This window comes from Dipodomys ordii, unplaced genomic scaffold (assembly GCF_000151885.1).
Source record: "Dipodomys ordii isolate 6190 unplaced genomic scaffold, Dord_2.0 Scaffold127, whole genome shotgun sequence".
Taxonomy (NCBI): Eukaryota; Metazoa; Chordata; class Mammalia; order Rodentia; family Heteromyidae; genus Dipodomys; species Dipodomys ordii.
The window spans coordinates 1,322,824-1,339,271 of record NW_012267343.1 but is presented as its reverse complement, the minus strand read 5'-3'; the positions used below and the strand labels follow the sequence as shown (position 1 = coordinate 1,339,271).

At 39.8% G+C, this 16,448-nt stretch overlaps 1 protein-coding gene across 4 annotated transcripts in view; it reads left to right on the top strand.

Moving 5' to 3' along the window:
- The window catches only part of Cntrl (centriolin), an 87,234-nt gene that overhangs the window by 48,106 nt on the left and 22,680 nt on the right, over positions 1-16,448 (top strand). For all 4 annotated transcript variants that reach the window (XM_013030140.1, XM_013030138.1, XM_013030141.1 and 1 more), the window contains 9 exons: positions 1,078-1,257; positions 3,393-3,572; positions 4,305-4,421; positions 4,699-4,843; positions 5,225-5,376; positions 7,875-8,064; positions 9,536-9,849; positions 11,367-11,575; positions 12,608-12,800. In XM_013030140.1, the coding sequence (XP_012885594.1) occupies positions 1,078-1,257; positions 3,393-3,572; positions 4,305-4,421; positions 4,699-4,843; positions 5,225-5,376; positions 7,875-8,064; positions 9,536-9,849; positions 11,367-11,575; positions 12,608-12,800 (1,680 nt within the window). The remainder of the gene's footprint in view (positions 1-1,077; positions 1,258-3,392; positions 3,573-4,304; positions 4,422-4,698; positions 4,844-5,224; positions 5,377-7,874; positions 8,065-9,535; positions 9,850-11,366; positions 11,576-12,607; positions 12,801-16,448) is intronic.

Here is a 16,448-nt window from a genome sequence, read left to right as displayed (position 1 = left end):
TGTTATTTTCACTCATAACAAGTCTTAACAGGGTATGGTTACAATCCAACCCTGATTGTGGTTGTTGATGACACAAAGTCAAACCTATTTGTAACACAGTTTCCTTTGTGGAAGCATGATATATAGGCTGATAAATAATTCATAGGCTGATAAAAAAAATTCATTTAATTCAGTATAATGTGGTGCCAGAATCCTTTATTTTATTTTTTTTGTTGGTCTTGGTGTTTAAACTCTGGGCCTGCCCTGGGCGCCATTGGCTCACAGCTGTAATCCTAGCTACTCGTGAAGCTGAGATCCAAGGATTGTGGTTCAAAGCTAGCCCTGGCAGGAAAGTCTGTGAGACTCTTATCTCCAATTAACCACCAGTGAGACTCTTATCTCCAATTAACCACCAGTGAGACTCTTATCTCCAATTAACCACCAGAAAACCAGAAGTGGCGCTGTGGCTCAAGTGGTAGAGTGCTAGCCTTTAGCTGAAGAGCTCAGGGACAGTACCTTGGCCCAGAGTTCAAGCCACATGACTGACAAGAAACAACAACAAAAACTCTGGGCCTGGGCTCTGTCCCTCAGCTCTTCAGCTCAAGGCTAGCACTCTACCACTTGAGCTATAGCACCACTTTCAGTTTTCTGGTAGTTTATGGAGATCTGAGGCTCACGGTTCAAAGCCAGCCCAGGCAGGAAAGTCCGTGAGACTCTTATCTCCAATAAAAACCACTAGAAAACCAGAAGTGGCACTGTGGCTCAAGCGGTAGAGCGCGCACCTTGAGCTGAAGAGTGCAGGGACAGCGCCCAAGCCCCACAACTGACCGACAAAAATAAATAAATAAATAATCCGAGCGAAAAGGGTTGGAAATTTGGCATAAATGGTAGAGAACCTGCCTAGCAAGCACAAGGCCCATTCTACCACTACCCCTTAAAAAAAAAAAATGGTTCCCTATAACTTCCTAGTACAAAATTGTATTACAACCTATAGTTAAATAAAAGAAAATTCTGTAACAAGTTCTTTTGTAGCCAGCCTGAGCTATAAATTGAGAATCTGTCTCATAAATAAATCCTTGAAATTTTATATTTTTACAGATTAATTTTGATAAAAGACAACATGATGCAAAAATCAGGCAGTTGGAAAATGAAATTCACTATTTGCAAGAAAATCTAAAGAACATGGAAGAAATTCAAGGCCTCACAGATCTCCAACTTCAGGAAGCTGATGAAGAGAAGGAGAGAATTCTGGCTCATCTCCACGAGTTAGAGAAAAAGGTAGGCATGTCATTCCCAGTGGTTGCAGTTGTGTTAGTTGAGAGGAGTGGTCCACATTCACTTCTTTGCATGATACTTAAATTGATAGTAGGATGAGTTTGCTCTTTTGAAATTCCTTGCCCCATTTGGACCTATGAAAAACTTCTTTTAAACTCCCCATCTTTTATTCTGCCTAGCCTTTCTGATGGCCTATCACTATCTCCTCAACCTCCATGGACACATCCTGGATCTTGTTAAATTCAAGAATTCCTTTACTTCTTCTATAATTACAAAGTGACATTCTGACAATAACCTCTGCCTACCTACCACTGCACTAACCATTTCTCAACCTTATTAGTGTCCAGTTCATTAGTTCACTCTTCACTCATTCTGTTAAACCCTTCCTTTCTTTATTTCCTTCTTGTCCAACTTAAATTCCGTTGTATGCCACTGAACTCTTTTTGACAAATATTCTCAATCCTTTATACTATCTTCCCTGACAAACTGAAGTTACTTACTTTTCTTGAGTCTGAACCCATGCTAGGTATTCCTGGAGGAGGAAAAAAATGCACGTGCGCGCACACGCGTGCACCCATGTGTGTGTGTGTGTGTGTATGTTTGTGACACCCAACCGGGATAGCACTATAATCTCCTGATCACCAAGCACATATGGGTAACATCTTTTCATCAGTAAGGTCACTTTGTCATGTCCACCTTCTCATTGCTCACATCTGCCTTCTCCCAATCTCAGTGAGTGATTTGTTACACATTTCACCAAGAATCCATCGGTTTCCAAGACTTGTTGAGTTCACTCCCAAGGTATAATTGGAATATACGTACATTTTCCTTCTCTGATACTATCACCCTTGTCTAGCCATCTCTCTTCTAGAAAAACTGGTGGTCACCTGAAAGATCTCCCCATTCTATTCATGACCTCCTATTATCAATTGGCTAGTATCAATCCCTCCTCTCCTCAGAGTCTTCATTTTCTTACAGAATGAAGTCTTTAAGCCTGTAAGACCCTGCATGATCTGCCTATTTCACTCACTCCTCACAATGTTCTTTTCAGTCCCTCAAAATGCCATGCTCTTTCTTTACCACATATACCCTAGGCTTGATTTTCAATGATCTTGAAGATTCATATATCCATTGATTATTGATGATACTAAGAAATATTTTTAATGACTGGATGAATTTATGACCATCCAGATTTTTGAATAAGAAAATGTATCCTAGTTTTTGAGATTATTTTTTCAGTGGATATTTATGAAGCACCTACTATGTGTCAGATTTTGTTCTAGACATGGGGTCTACAGTCATAAATAGAATCCCTGCCCTTCTGGAGCTTACTTTTTTTAATTTAAATTTTTATTGTAAAGGTGATATACAGAGGGGTAATAGTTACATAAGTAAGGTAATGAGTATATTTCTTTTTGATCAGTGTTACCCCCTTCCTTCATTTTCACCCACTTCCCCCCCATTCCCTCCCCCCTAAGTTGTAAAGTTCATTTCCAACATAGTGTCTGATGAGTTTCACTGTTAGATTGGTTCACTCTTTGTCCCACCATTTCTGTGATTCCCCTTCTCTTCCCCAAGTCAGATAAATGTATATACAAGACAAAGGGTACAGAAATAAACAACAGTAACAACAGGGAATAAACCAAAGGGCGGGGAGAATAAATATCTGTAAACAGTACAATAAAAAAAACCTCGTTTCCATTTCTTGGATTTCCATTTCCATTTTTTTGATAAGCATCATTATATATAGTCATATTCACGTAGCTATTGAGCCATTATGATCCTCTACTAAGAATACCCTAGACATATTTTAGTTACTACAAATGAGGGAAACCAAACCATGCAGCCTATGTTCTTTGGGTCTGGCTTAATTTTGCTTAATTTTACTTCCTAAGTAAAGATCCAGAAACACAACAAATCAAAGGAAGGCTAGATAAATGGGCTTGCATTAAACTGCAGAGTGTCTACATGGCAAAGGACATAGCTAACAGGATAAATAGAAAGCTCACAGATTGGGAGATGATCTTCACTAGCTGTACATCAGACAAGGGTCTCATATCTAAAATATACTTGGAACTTCTTAATTCAAATTGCTACCAAATAGTTTATCAACTTAAGGATTGGTTCTTTTATTTTAGAAGAAATATGAAGATGCCAAATCTCAGGAGCAGTTTCTTGGTTTAGATAATGAATTGAAGAATCTGAAGAAAGCTGTGGCTGCTTCTGATAAACTAGCTACAGCTGAGCTCACCATTGCCAAAGACCAGCTCAAGTCCCTGCATGGAACTGTTATGAAAATAAACCAGGAGCGTGTAGAGGTTAGTCCATGTGATCAGAACATGTTTCCACCAGTGCTGAGAAAATACAGCAAATTGTACCTGTTGGTCTGTTGTTATTTTATGTCACTGTAAGTTGTGTTCTTGTTAAGACATGATGATTTTTTTTCCTTATTGAAACTCCAAAGAATTTACTTTGTGCTGCTATGGCCCTCTGACCCTGTGGAGTCCTGAAAGGAACCATCAAATGAAACCCTTATCCCTATTTTACAGTGTAGGGTGTCTTCTTAGGGAGATTACTGTCAATATTTACTTGAACAGAAGTGTTGAGGCTTGATATATAATCTCTCTTAACCTCAAAGTTTTCATTGTGCAGTTAAAAATGTTACCACATAAAGTGCTAACTAAGGTCATGTTTGTTATGGTGCTTTATAGGGCTTAGGTACTGAGATTAAGATAGTGGATCATAGGAGGAAAAAAATGAAAAAATATATATATATATAATGATAAGAGGCCAAAGAAACATCAATCATAGGTGACTATAGAGCAGTAAAGAGAAAGCTCTTGTTCCTTTTGATGCAGTCCCTGCCCTTTTGTCCCTGTTGGAGCAGGACAGGCTGCCCAGCATTGAGGACCATATAAGTTAGATGGATCTTGGCACCATATGTGCTTGGGACAGACAGGCTTGCAGTCTGACAAAAGCAGGAGAATCAGGAAGAATAAAGATAGCCACCTGAGATGTCATTGTGCCCTTCTCATACTCTGTCCCAGTAGGAGTTCCAGGAAGCAGAGAAATTCAGCAGGAAGGCAGCACAAGCGGCTGAGGACCTGACCCGAGCAGAAGCAGAAATTGAGCTCCTGCAGAATCTTCTCAGGGAGAGAGAGGAGCAGGTCAGTATTGGTATCTGAAACCTCTTGTCTCTACTGGGTCCTCCTCTGTGACTGAAATACTAAAATACTGAAAGTGATATTTCATTGTGCAGTGAAGAGCAATTATCAGTACTTCATCCTCCACTGTATGTCAGATACAGTACAGTATAAATATAAGAAGTAGGGTAGCTTCCTCATTGGTAAAAGTAAATAAAAATTAAAGAATTATAATTAGCTTGCAAGGATAAATATATCTGGGAAGTAATTCACTCATTGAAAACTTTGTATTTTTTAATAGTTTCAGATTGAGATGGAGAAAGCAGACGTAGGTACTAGAAGATCAAACTTACAAGTGCTAGAAATCAAGAAGTTGAATGAGACAATGGAGAGGCAAAGGGTAGAGATCACAAGGCTTCGGAACTTACTAGACCTTACTGGAGCTGGTAAAGTATTAAGCTTTGATTTTGTGTTTTTGTAGTTATAAAATTAACATCATTCCTGGGTGGATAGCTGAGTAATTACTTAACAAATTAAAAGAAATTTGGAAGACATTTTGGTTAAGTATAATATTGAGAGATTTGATTACAGAGAGACAGATTGTGAATTTATTTTAGAGGAGATGCTTACAGATGTTTGCTTTCTCTAAACCACTTTGTAATTTGTGGACTGAAGAATGTGTTTGTCCTCTTAGTGTTAGCAAAATCCAGTTAGCCACAGGCAGGCTGAAAGTCACCATTGATAAACTGACAAAACTCATTAGTTCTTGTTTGTTGAGAGAAAGTACATGATTTCATGCCAATTTTATGGGATGGCTTTCCTTACAGATAACAAAGGAGGCTTTGAAAATATTTTAGAAGAAATCGCTCAACTCCGACAGGAAGTTTCTTTTCAGAATGATTACATCAGCAGCATAGCAGATCCTTTCAAAAGACGAGGCTATTGGTATTATATGCTGCCACCACCATCATCATCAAAAGTAGGAATTCTGTCTGTGGTTCTGTAATTGTATACAATTGAAAACAATGTGACATTACCCCCTTCCTTAAATTTGGGAACAGGTGCTGAGAACATTTCTACACTAAGCCATGCATTGAGGTTTTTCATTGTTTTTACCATTAACATGAAAAGAGGGTCTTCTCGTGGATGATGGTAATTGGTTTTTTTCATGGTCAGCTAGTCTGTCGTGGGGTTCCCTGACAGAGGCTGCTCTGTAAGAGCCCAGAGAGCAGGTAGAAATGTGTTATTTGAAGGCTCAGACAGAAAAATAGGTACCAAGATTTCATTTCTTTTTAGCAGTATTCACTAAAGTTCAGGCCAGGTTCTGGGCAGTACCATCATAAATATACAGCCCCTCCTCTCAAAGAACTCATGGGCCATGCCAGTGTAATTGCTCAACAGTCACATACATGTGACTTGTAGATCTAAGTTTCTGAGAGGTGTTAGGGTTTCATCTCGTGAGGAAGCTTAAGAAGGAAAGCTTTCCAGGCACCAGTGACTCATAATTGTAATCCTAACTACTCAGGAGGCTGAGATCTGAGGATGGCAGTTTGAAGCCAGAAAAGCCCATGAGCCTCTTAGCTCCATTAATCACAGAAAAAGCCAGTAGTGGCACTGTGGCTCAAGTGGTAGACTGCTGTCTTGAGCACAAAGAGGCTCAGGGGTAGCATTCAGGCCCTGAGTTCAGGGCCCAGGACCAGCAAAAAAAAAAAAAAAGGCGGAGGAAAGCTTCATGTGTAGGAGTAGGAGGGCGAGGTCAGCACTTAGCAAGCAGACAGGAAGGAAACTTGTGTAGAAGAGGGGGATAGGTTTAGCTATGGCAAGCAACCTTGTAGGGCTAGAGGGTTTGTTGGGAACTATGAAAAATAAAAAGCTTGAAAATAGATTGGGATCATGCTTCTTTCAAAAGGACCATAAAATCCTTTTCAATTACTTATGTCTGAGGAAACAGGAAAGGGGAAAGGGGGTATTTATGATCAGAGTTTAGAAGAATATTCTAGCTGAGTATGGAAGCTAGGCTTGTAACAAGATGGACTTTTTGTGTTACTGTTTAAACTCATTCAAATGAAGGATAGAAGAAGCCAGACCCAGATCAGCAGAGCTAGAAGGAAAGAGGTAGGACTGAAGGATCAAAAGGAGACAAAAACTGGGTGCTGGTAGCTCACACCTGTAATCCTAGCTACTCAGGAAGCTGAGATCTAAAGATCATAGTTCAGAGCTGGCCCAGATAGGAAAGTCTGTAAGACTCTTTATGTCCAATTAACCACCAGAAAACTGGAAGGAGTACGGTGGCTCACAGCGGTAGAGCATTAGCTTTGAGCAAAAGAACTCAGGGACAGCACCCAGACCCCAAGTTGAGGCAAAAAAAAAAAAAAAGTTGGTGAAGGGAGACAAAATGGTCAGATTTTGGTGCCTGATGTGAGAAGTGAGGATTGGAGTTTGAGCAATATGCATCTAAAGCGGAAGTGCTGGGTAACATTTCACTACTCAGCTGGAGAACAGGGAGTCAGGGAGAAGCAGTCCAGACACACTAGATCCCAGGGACCTAGACTTAACTAGAACCTGAAGAGCAGAGACAGATTCTCCTACAAATCTGAAAGAAGCCAATATCCTATGTACAGCCAGTCTGGAGGTGAAAGTGATGTAAATTAGAGCAAAGCATTACAATCTTGAGCTGGGTGCAGGCTTCAAGGATAGACCTCCAGGCTGGGAAGTTGAGAAAATAGCAGAGTGAACTTTAAAACCTTGCCAGGCTCCCAGGACAGCAGGAAGTTAATGTCTCCGGTTCCCTGGAATATTTGTTGGGGTTTTGTTGGTCTCAGTTTCTAGGTTAAGGAAAGGCAGAAAACTACTAGTGAAGGTGAATACAAAAAGAAGAAAGACTGATACCCAGGAATATGACCTCTTAAGAAAAATTTGTTTCATCTCTCTCATGGAGTATTGTGGCATAAAATTATCCCAGTCAACATTTTGGTGTGGTCAAGGACTTGCTTTTCCTAGAAAACTGTACCAAGAGACAGAGTAGGAGATGGACATTCTTAAATAATTTCTAGAAATAAATAGATCAGTTTGGTTGCTTTCACCACACTTTTAGCCTTTCACTTTCACAGATCAAAGAGATGTGAATTAACTGAGCTGTGAGTATGGAACTCTGTAATCCTTTCTCACTTTAGTAAAAAATAAGCTTGGTAATACATGCCTTTAATCACAGCTACTAAAGAGGTGGAGGAGATTGAAAGGATCAAGATTTTAGGCTGAAATATTAGTAAGACTCCATCTCAGTCAGGAAGCTGAATGTGGTGTTGGATGGTCCCAATGACTTGGAAGGCCATAAGTTGCAGATTGCAGTCCAAGGCTAGCCCCTGGCAAAAAAACATGTGTCCCTACCTGAAAATAACTAAAATGAAAAAGGGCTGGGGGAGTGGCTCAGGTAGGAGAGCATCCACAATAGTGTATGGTCTCTATCATTTCTTTTAGGTTTCCAGCCATGGTTCCCAGGCCACCAAGGACTCTGGTGTGGGACTAAAGTACACAGCCTCGACTCCTCTTAAGAAATCATGGGCTGGCCCACCAGAGGGGAATGACAGCAGTGGGCCTCCTCCTGCTGCAGGATTCTGGGTCTATTCACCCATCAGAAGTAAATTGTATAAATCATTTTCAAACAGAGGTAAGTCATATCACTTAAGAGAAGTTGCATTTCTCTTGTCTGTTTAATAAACTTGTATTGGTACCCTAAGATCCATAGACATAGTCCAAACTCCTTAGCTTGCTCTATAATAATATTCTCTCTGATCCCATCTTGGCCAATGACCTCTGTCTTATATCCCATATCATACCTGACAACATAAGATTATTACAGTGTGCCAGATTCCTCAACTCTTGGCTATTTTCCTCCCTCATTGTTGGGGATTGAACCCAAAGCCTCATGTATGCTCATCAAGTTAGCTGTTTATCACTGAGATGATATACTCAGCTCCAGACCACTGTCTGGAATGTCTTTTTCCCTCCTCCTTCTTTCAAACCAATTGCTATCCATCCTTTAATAAAACCCAGGTTGTCAAATAACACTCCTTTTCTGGAACTTTTTTTCATCCTGCTTCCTTCAAGTCAGCTGAGCAGCAGCTTTGTTTGTAATCTTGGAGCCTGAGGGTTTGCATCCTTGTATTATGTCATTGATTTGTGCCTCGAAGACAGTTATCAAAGTCTGTCTTTCAAAGCATTAGTGAGAAGAGTCAGACCCAGATGTAACTGTATGATTATAGGCAAATTATTTTTGCTGCTCTGAGACTGTTGATATATAAATAAGCATACTATCATTTGTTCAACAACTATTTATTGGAATGGGGATATGGTGACAATAGAGTTCGGTTTTCTAGTGTGTTTAAGACCCTAGATTTAATCTTCAAAACTACAAAAGATAGAAACTGTTTACTGATCATGTGCTGTGTGCTTGCTTTTTTGTTGTTAGTGATAAACATAGTTCCTGCTTTTAAGGGAGATAAGTAACAAAACGTCACATGGAAGAGTGTTGTTACACATCCATGCAGTTAAGTGCTGAGCCTGTTTGGTCTCATTGCATGTCTCCGGTGATCTTATATGTAATATGAAGCAAGCACCCTCATCGTGTAATCATACTATATACAAGATAGCCAGGAAGATTGTATGAATTAATGGGCATAAGAAAAACTCAAATGCTGGTTGCTGAAAGTATTTGAATCAATATCTTTTTTTTCTTTTTGGTGGTATTTGAGTTTGAAGTCAGGACCTCAGACTTTCTAGACAGGCACTCTACCACTTGAGCAACTCTTCCAGCTCTTTTTGCATTGGTTATTTTTGAGATTAAGGTCTCAATTTATGTCCAGCCAGTCTGGAGTGTGTCCCTTCTATTTGTGTTTCCCTGTATTGCAGGGATGCAACCAGTGACCATTTTGGTCATTGGTTGAAATGGAGTTTCACCAATTTCTTTATTCCTGGACTAGCCTATCTCTGCCTCTCTGAGATACAGGTTTAAGCCAATGCACCAGGCACAAATCTGTGTTGTGATCTGCATGTTAAAGCTGCTTTTGACCTTTATTGATTTTATTCTCAACAGCTGTTGTTTCCTTCCAAGTCTATTTACCTGTTCTATGTCTTTGAAGATGCTGACTGTGAAGGAGATAGCCAGGAAGAGAGTGGGCTGGATGACCAAAAGGTGCCCCCATTTGTGCCTCCTCCTGGATACATGATGTATACTGTGCTTCCTGATGGGTCTCCTGTTCCTCAGGGGATAGCTCTGTATGCACCTCCTCCTCCCTTGCCAAACAACAGCCAGCCTCTCACTCCTGGAACTGTTGTTTATGGCCCGCCTCCAGCAGGGGCCCCCATTGTGTATGGACCTCCTCCCCCAAACTTCTCTATCCCCCTCATCCCCATGAGCGTGCTGCATTGCAATGTCCCGGAGCACCATAACTTAGTAAGTAAAACAATATCTCTGTCCACACTGCTTCCAAGGGTGCCAGAGAAGGGGGTATGGTAATGACTTGACTATTTATGAATGGGTTATATCACAAAAGTGATTCTTAATAATAATGCTTGCAATCTAGATATTAACCATTTTTTGTGTTTTTCTATTGACAAGTATTAATGTATATATATATACATATACATATATACCTATGATGTATACACATATATAGCTATTCACACATATATACATGCATATCTGTACACACATATAAACAATGTTCAGCAAGTTTTGCTGGAAATTATCTTTGGATAGTGGGATCTGTTGATTAGTTTCAGTTTATTTTCATAGTTATTGTTGTACACACCATTTTGAGTTGTTTTCCTAATTAATGTTGCAAGCATACCTTCATGGTTATACCAACATAACTATAAAACTTTTATTTGTAGGTCCTGTATTTATGTATAAATTTGTACCATTTGATACCTTTTTGTGGTCTAGATCCAAGAAATTATTGCAACCCAGTCACCAGATAGATTTCTAACTTTTTGCCTCAAGCAATAAAAGTACATTCCAAATGCTTCTTTCAGACTCTGAACTCTGAGAGTCTTTGTTTTTCCTCCCCTCCCTCAGCATATTGAGGGAAAGATAAAGGCTTAGATACTGTAGTTGATCACATCATTGTGCTGTTTTAATAGGTCAGACTAAAAATTTCAAAAGGCATGAATGTATTTACATTATTATCAGAGGTCATTCCTATTCTTTTGTGGGTCTTTTAATGTTTTCTTTGGGGGGGGCATTGCTAATGTTAACTCAGGGCCCTGTGCTTGTGAAGCTACCACTTGAGCTATACCTCTAACCCTAATTTTTTTTAGATCTTATGAATTTTTCTGCCCAGGATGGTCTCAAACCATAATCCTTCGCTCAGCCTCCCAAGTAGCTAGAATTACAGGTGTGAGCTGTCACCCTGCTGCCTTGTAGGTTTTCGATGCACATTGTAATTCCTAGCAGTATATCTGTTCAGCATCTATTGATAATATCTTTAAAGTGGTTCTTTTACTCTCCTAAATTGCACACTGCTTTTATATAGTTTTCCAGCTATGCTTTTATATCTCCCTGCATTTTGCACATACTATTTTTTTGAGCCTGGGGCCCATTCATTCTTCATTGCCCAGGCAAATTGCCTGGGCAGCCATCTCAGACAACTAACTCTCAAGTATCCAGAGGAGGAAGAGTCCTCAACTTATCTCTTCACTAAGACACTGAATTCTTGGAGATGGATTATCTAATACAAAGGGCTTGGTAAATGAAGCCAGTTGCACTAATAGAACTGTAAAGTTTTGTTAGTTCACATCTATGGTGTGTGAAAAACTAGACTTGATTTTTCTTTAATTGACTTAATTTTTTAGATCATTTACACCACTTTAACCAGTTACTTGAAATTCCTTTGTCAGGAAAGGGGAGATAGTCTCTCATGTTTCAGTACTACATTACTGTTCTGTTTTGGTTTGGTTTTTTTCCTTCAGGAAAATGAGGTTTCTAGATTAGAAGATATAGTGGAACGTTTAAACACAGAGCAAGGAGAAGAAGAGTGGCTACGAGCATCTAAGCATCAGTCTGAGAAAGAAGAGGAGGAGCTGCATCATAATATTAATGATCTTTTGCAAGAGAAGAAAGAGTTAGAGTTTGAAGTAGAAGAATTGCATGGAACCATCCCAAAACATCAACAGCGAAAGTAATTATGCTTTTATAAATCATATAATTCTGTAGCTTACATTTTTATTCATTAATTAAGATAGTCTTTGAGGTAATAGAAACGTTTTAGATCTGAACTGCTCAAAACAGTAGCTGCTAGTCATGTGTGACTATGGAGCACTTGAAATGTGGCTGCTATTGCAACTCAGGAACAGAATTTAAATTAATTTAGTAGCCACATGGTTACTATCATTTTGGGCAGTTCAAGTCTTAAATCCTCTCAGGAAGTAATCCATATCAGCTCCTGTAGTCCTATGCAGAGATTAACGTAGTCCCCCTCACTAGCTACCCTAGCAGAAAATAGGGCAGGGCTTTCAACCTCTCACTCTCCCAGGCATCCATTTGACCTCCTTTGACTGTGCATACAAAGAGCTCTCCATGGGTCCCTTTCTGCCATTTCCAGAGCTGCTGCCTTTCATCAGTTGCATTCTAGGTCACTGTCGTGGTTTCCATACTGTCCTCCCATGACTTAATGCTTTCTCTCCTCTCTGTTGTGACACATTGGGACTCAGCAAAATATAAATATACAGCCCCTCCATATTCTTAACCCTGCCTGCCTTTATTAGCTCCTTTCCCCACTGTGCATGGTCTGAGCCACTTGCTTTCCTGTAGTCTCCCTGAGCACATTGCCCCTTGTATATGTTGGCCTAAAATTGTGCTTCTGGCTGAAATGCCTGCCCCACTCCCTGCATAACTCCTCCTTAACTGTCAAAACAAAGGTGAGGGATATCTTTTATACCAAACCTTTTTCTTCTCAGGTACCCATATCATTTGTTGTTACATTTAAAAGGAGAAACAACTCCATCATATATTTTACTGCTAAGAGTTTATTGCCAGTAGTATTCTGTATTTAGTAAAAAGGTCAACTTAGACTTCACATTTAACCTGAGGTAGCTGCCTCTCGTCTAATCTCAAATAAAATTAGGAAATTGTCGTGCATCTTCTAAGTTGTTAGGCTACAAGTGTGCATACTATACATTTAAAATCTTTCAATGTTTCTGTAACTTTTTAGGGACTTCATTGATGGAAATATTGAGAGCCTTATAACTGATCTAGAAATAGAAAAATCACTCAAACACCATGAAGATATTGTAGATGAAATTGAGTGTTTAGAGAAGACCCTTCTGAAGCGTCGTGCAGAACTCAGGGAGGCTGACCATCTCCTGGAAGAGGCTGAGAGTGAACTTTCATGCATGAAAGAGAAGGTGTGTCCTGTTGTGGGTTTGGGCATGAGTTCGTTGTGACACAGCGTTGTTGAAGGTCTCCAAAGAGAACAGGTGATAAAATCACACCTGTTCATCAGACCAGCTGGGTTTTAGGCTGGACTCTGGTAGTTAAACCCTGTGAGAATTTGGGAAAGTGACTTAAGGCATCAGGCGTTGCTCTCCTTATAAGTTCAGGCAAGGGATATATAGGTGGTTCAACATAAAGCAAGTAGAATAGTATGTCTAAAGTTTCTGAGTTAATTTATTTCTAGCATATCCCAATTCCTTATCCTTGAGTCCATCCTTTTTAAAATTATTTTGGAGGGAGGGACTCTGCAATCTTTTTTTTGAAATTTTACGCATACACGAGTGTGTTAGTGTTGTGCACATGCATGCTGGTCCTGGAGCTTCAATTCAGGGATTGGGTACTGGCCCTGAGATCTACCATTTGAGCCACAGCTCCACTTCTGGCTTTTTGGTGGTTATTTGGGGATAAGGGTCTCATGGATTTTCTTGCCCAAGCTGACTTTGAACTGTGATCCTCAGATCTCAGCCTCCTGAGTAGCTAAGAGTATAAGCATTAGCCACCAGTGCTTTTCTGCAAACTGTCTCTTATAAACAGACTCTTATAAAGGTATAAAAATAAAATTAGGAAATCACTCTGCATCTTTTAGTTGTTATGGTACAAATGTGTATACTGTCTACATTTAAAATCTTTTATTAACATTTATGTAACTTTTTAGGGACTTCATTGATGGAAATGTTGAGTAGACCTCATAAATAATGCTTTTCTTCAAATTAGAAATGGAGATAATGACAAAATATTTTTAATTCCTGGGCAGTGGATTTCTGTTAGTTTAAATATATCCAAGTTGAAATGATAAAAAAAAGAAATAGGAATTTTTAAGGTATTTCAGGTGGGACTTCTTCTTGTTAGACCTGGGGCTTGAACTCTGGGCCTGGGTACTGTCTCTAAGCCTCTTTGTCCTCAAGGCTAGCACTCTACCACTTGAGCTGCAGTGCTACTTCTGGCTTTTTCTGAATAATTTATTAGAGATAAGAGTCTCAAAGACTTCTGCCCAGTATGGCTTTGAACTGCAATCCTCAGATCGCAGCCTCCTGAGTAGCTAGTATTACAGTTGTGAGCCACCAGTACCCGGCTTTCATATAGGTCTGTTAATTGCATGGAATACTGAGCTAGCATTTTTTTTAATACTAAGTAATTCTACATTCTTTAGACCATAACACAAAAGGAAATTAGGGAGGAAAAGGAGCCTCCCTTTACAGAGCTCCTACTATTGTTCCTTTATAAATACCATTTTATTTAACCTTTGTGGTAATCCTGTACCTCAGTTTATAAATGTAGCTCAGAGAAGCTCATTAGCTGTGTGTTTAGACTTACGCAACTGAAGTTCTACTTCTCTAAAAGCTTTTTCAGTTAGGCAAGAACTCCAGGATGAAGCTAGAATTCCCAGGAACTTCTATTTTTACATTTTTATTTCAACTTGGATCTACTTAATAGAAATTGATTGCTCAGTTATTTATTTATTTATTGGTCAGTCATGGCCTGAACTCTGGGCCTGGGTGCTGTCCCTTGGCTCTTCAGCTCAAGGCTAGCACTCTACCAACTTGAGCCTCAGTGCCACTTCTGGTTTTTTTTTCTGTTATGTGGTGCTGAGGAATCGAACCCAGGGCCTTATGCATGCAAGGCAAGCACTCTACCACTTAGCCACCTTCCCAGCCCTGCTCAGTTATTTTTAAAGAATTGAAATTGAGTGCTTTCAGTTTGTATTTTTTTAATCTGTGAATGATGGCTTTACTAATAGAAAAAGTCTTCATCTCTTTTCCAGATGAACCATTAGGTCACCTGTTAGATTCTGTGACAGAAAATAGGTGTTGTTAGAACTAGAGAAAAAATTTACTACTGGTAGTTAAAAGGCAATAAGATGACTGGTACCAGGCTAAGGTAGTAAGTAAACCAAGACTTCATCCTTCCCTTCAGCCCCCCAAAATGACTCAGAAGATAGCTTGGTAAGGAGGAGAGGAAGTAACTGCACTTGGTAAGGAATGTGCCAGACATGTTAAAGCCTTATCAAGACTAAAAGTTGCTTAGTGCTATGGCCCTCTGGTGTATGTAGTGAGTTTGTCTATTGCTTACTGATGAACTGATGGAAGCCAGCTATTTGAAGAGGGAAGACTTCCCAGCTTCTTGTATCCAAGAGATATTCAGTAGGCAGATTTAACATGCAGACACCTCTTTGGTAGAACTGCAGAGCTTGCTTCACTTTTGTGGCTGAAGATGAGTCAGTGCCCAACCAAGTACAAATCAAGTTCTGTTTTCAGACTTTATGATATTGTTATAAGTCTCTTATTATAACCAGAAAATGAAACCAGGATGATTTTTAAGTAGATTTTTTGCCAAATATTGTATAAGAAGACTTTGAAATATGTGAAAGGAATTTCATATTTGCATTTCTTTTTTTTTTTTTTTGCTGGTCGTGGGGCCTGAACTCTGGGTCTGGGCACTGTCCCTCAGCTCTTCAGCTCAAAGCTAGTGTCTACCACTTGAGCCACAGCGCCACTTCTGGTTTTTTCTGCTTATGTGGTGCTGGGAAATCGAACCCAGGGCCTCATGCATACAAGGCAAGCACTCTACCACTGAGCTACCTTCCCAGCCCCATCATATTTGCATTTCTTTACCTTAATTAAATCACATGAGTTGTCACTTAACCTGACAGTATATAGAATATAGCAAGATCTCTGTATTGACAGAAGTTTGGTAAAATCATGTAATGCTCACTAAATTGGTAGTGCTGGTGCAATCAAATAACAGTACTATAAATTTCCTCAAAACAAAAAGATCATCTACAGTTTCATCATCTAAATGATTAGGGTTTTGGGTTAGGATGTTTCATTTTGTTTTGTTTGTGCTGAGACTGAGGCTTGAACTCAGAGATTCACACTCTTACTTGGCTTTTTTTTCTGTTGTTCAAGGCTAGCATTCTACCACTTCAACCACAGCTCCACTTCCAGCTTTTTGCTGGTAATTGGAGATAAGAGTCTCATGGATTTTTCTGCTCAGACTGGCTTCAAACTTTAATCCTCATAGCTCAGCCTCCTGACTAGATAGGATTATAACCATGAACCGCCAGCACCCAGCTTGGCAGTTTGCTTACATGATCTGTCTTAGTTGACATATTTTATAGTTGTTTCCACAGTGCTTATACCATTTTAAATTTATTTTGCTTAACTAAACGTAATATATGAAACTTTTTGCCTGTTTCTGTGTTGTCATCTTTTTTTTTTTTTCTTTTTTTGTTGGTCGTGGAGCTCTGGGCCTGGGTGCTGTCCCTCAGCTCTTCAACTCAAGGCTAGCATTCTACCACTTGAGCCACAGCACCACTTCTGGATTTTTGGAGGTTAATTGGAGATAAAAGTCTCATGGACTGGGCTGGGAAGGTGGCTCAGTGGTAGAGCGCTTGCCTTGCATGCTCAAGGCCCTGGGTTTGATTCCTCAGCACCACATAAGCAAAAAAGAAAAAAACCGGAAGTGGTACTGTGGCTCAGGTGGTAGAGCGCTAGCCTTGAGCTGAAAGAGCTGAGGGACAGTGCCCAGGCCCAGAGTTCAGGCCCCACGACTGGACCAAA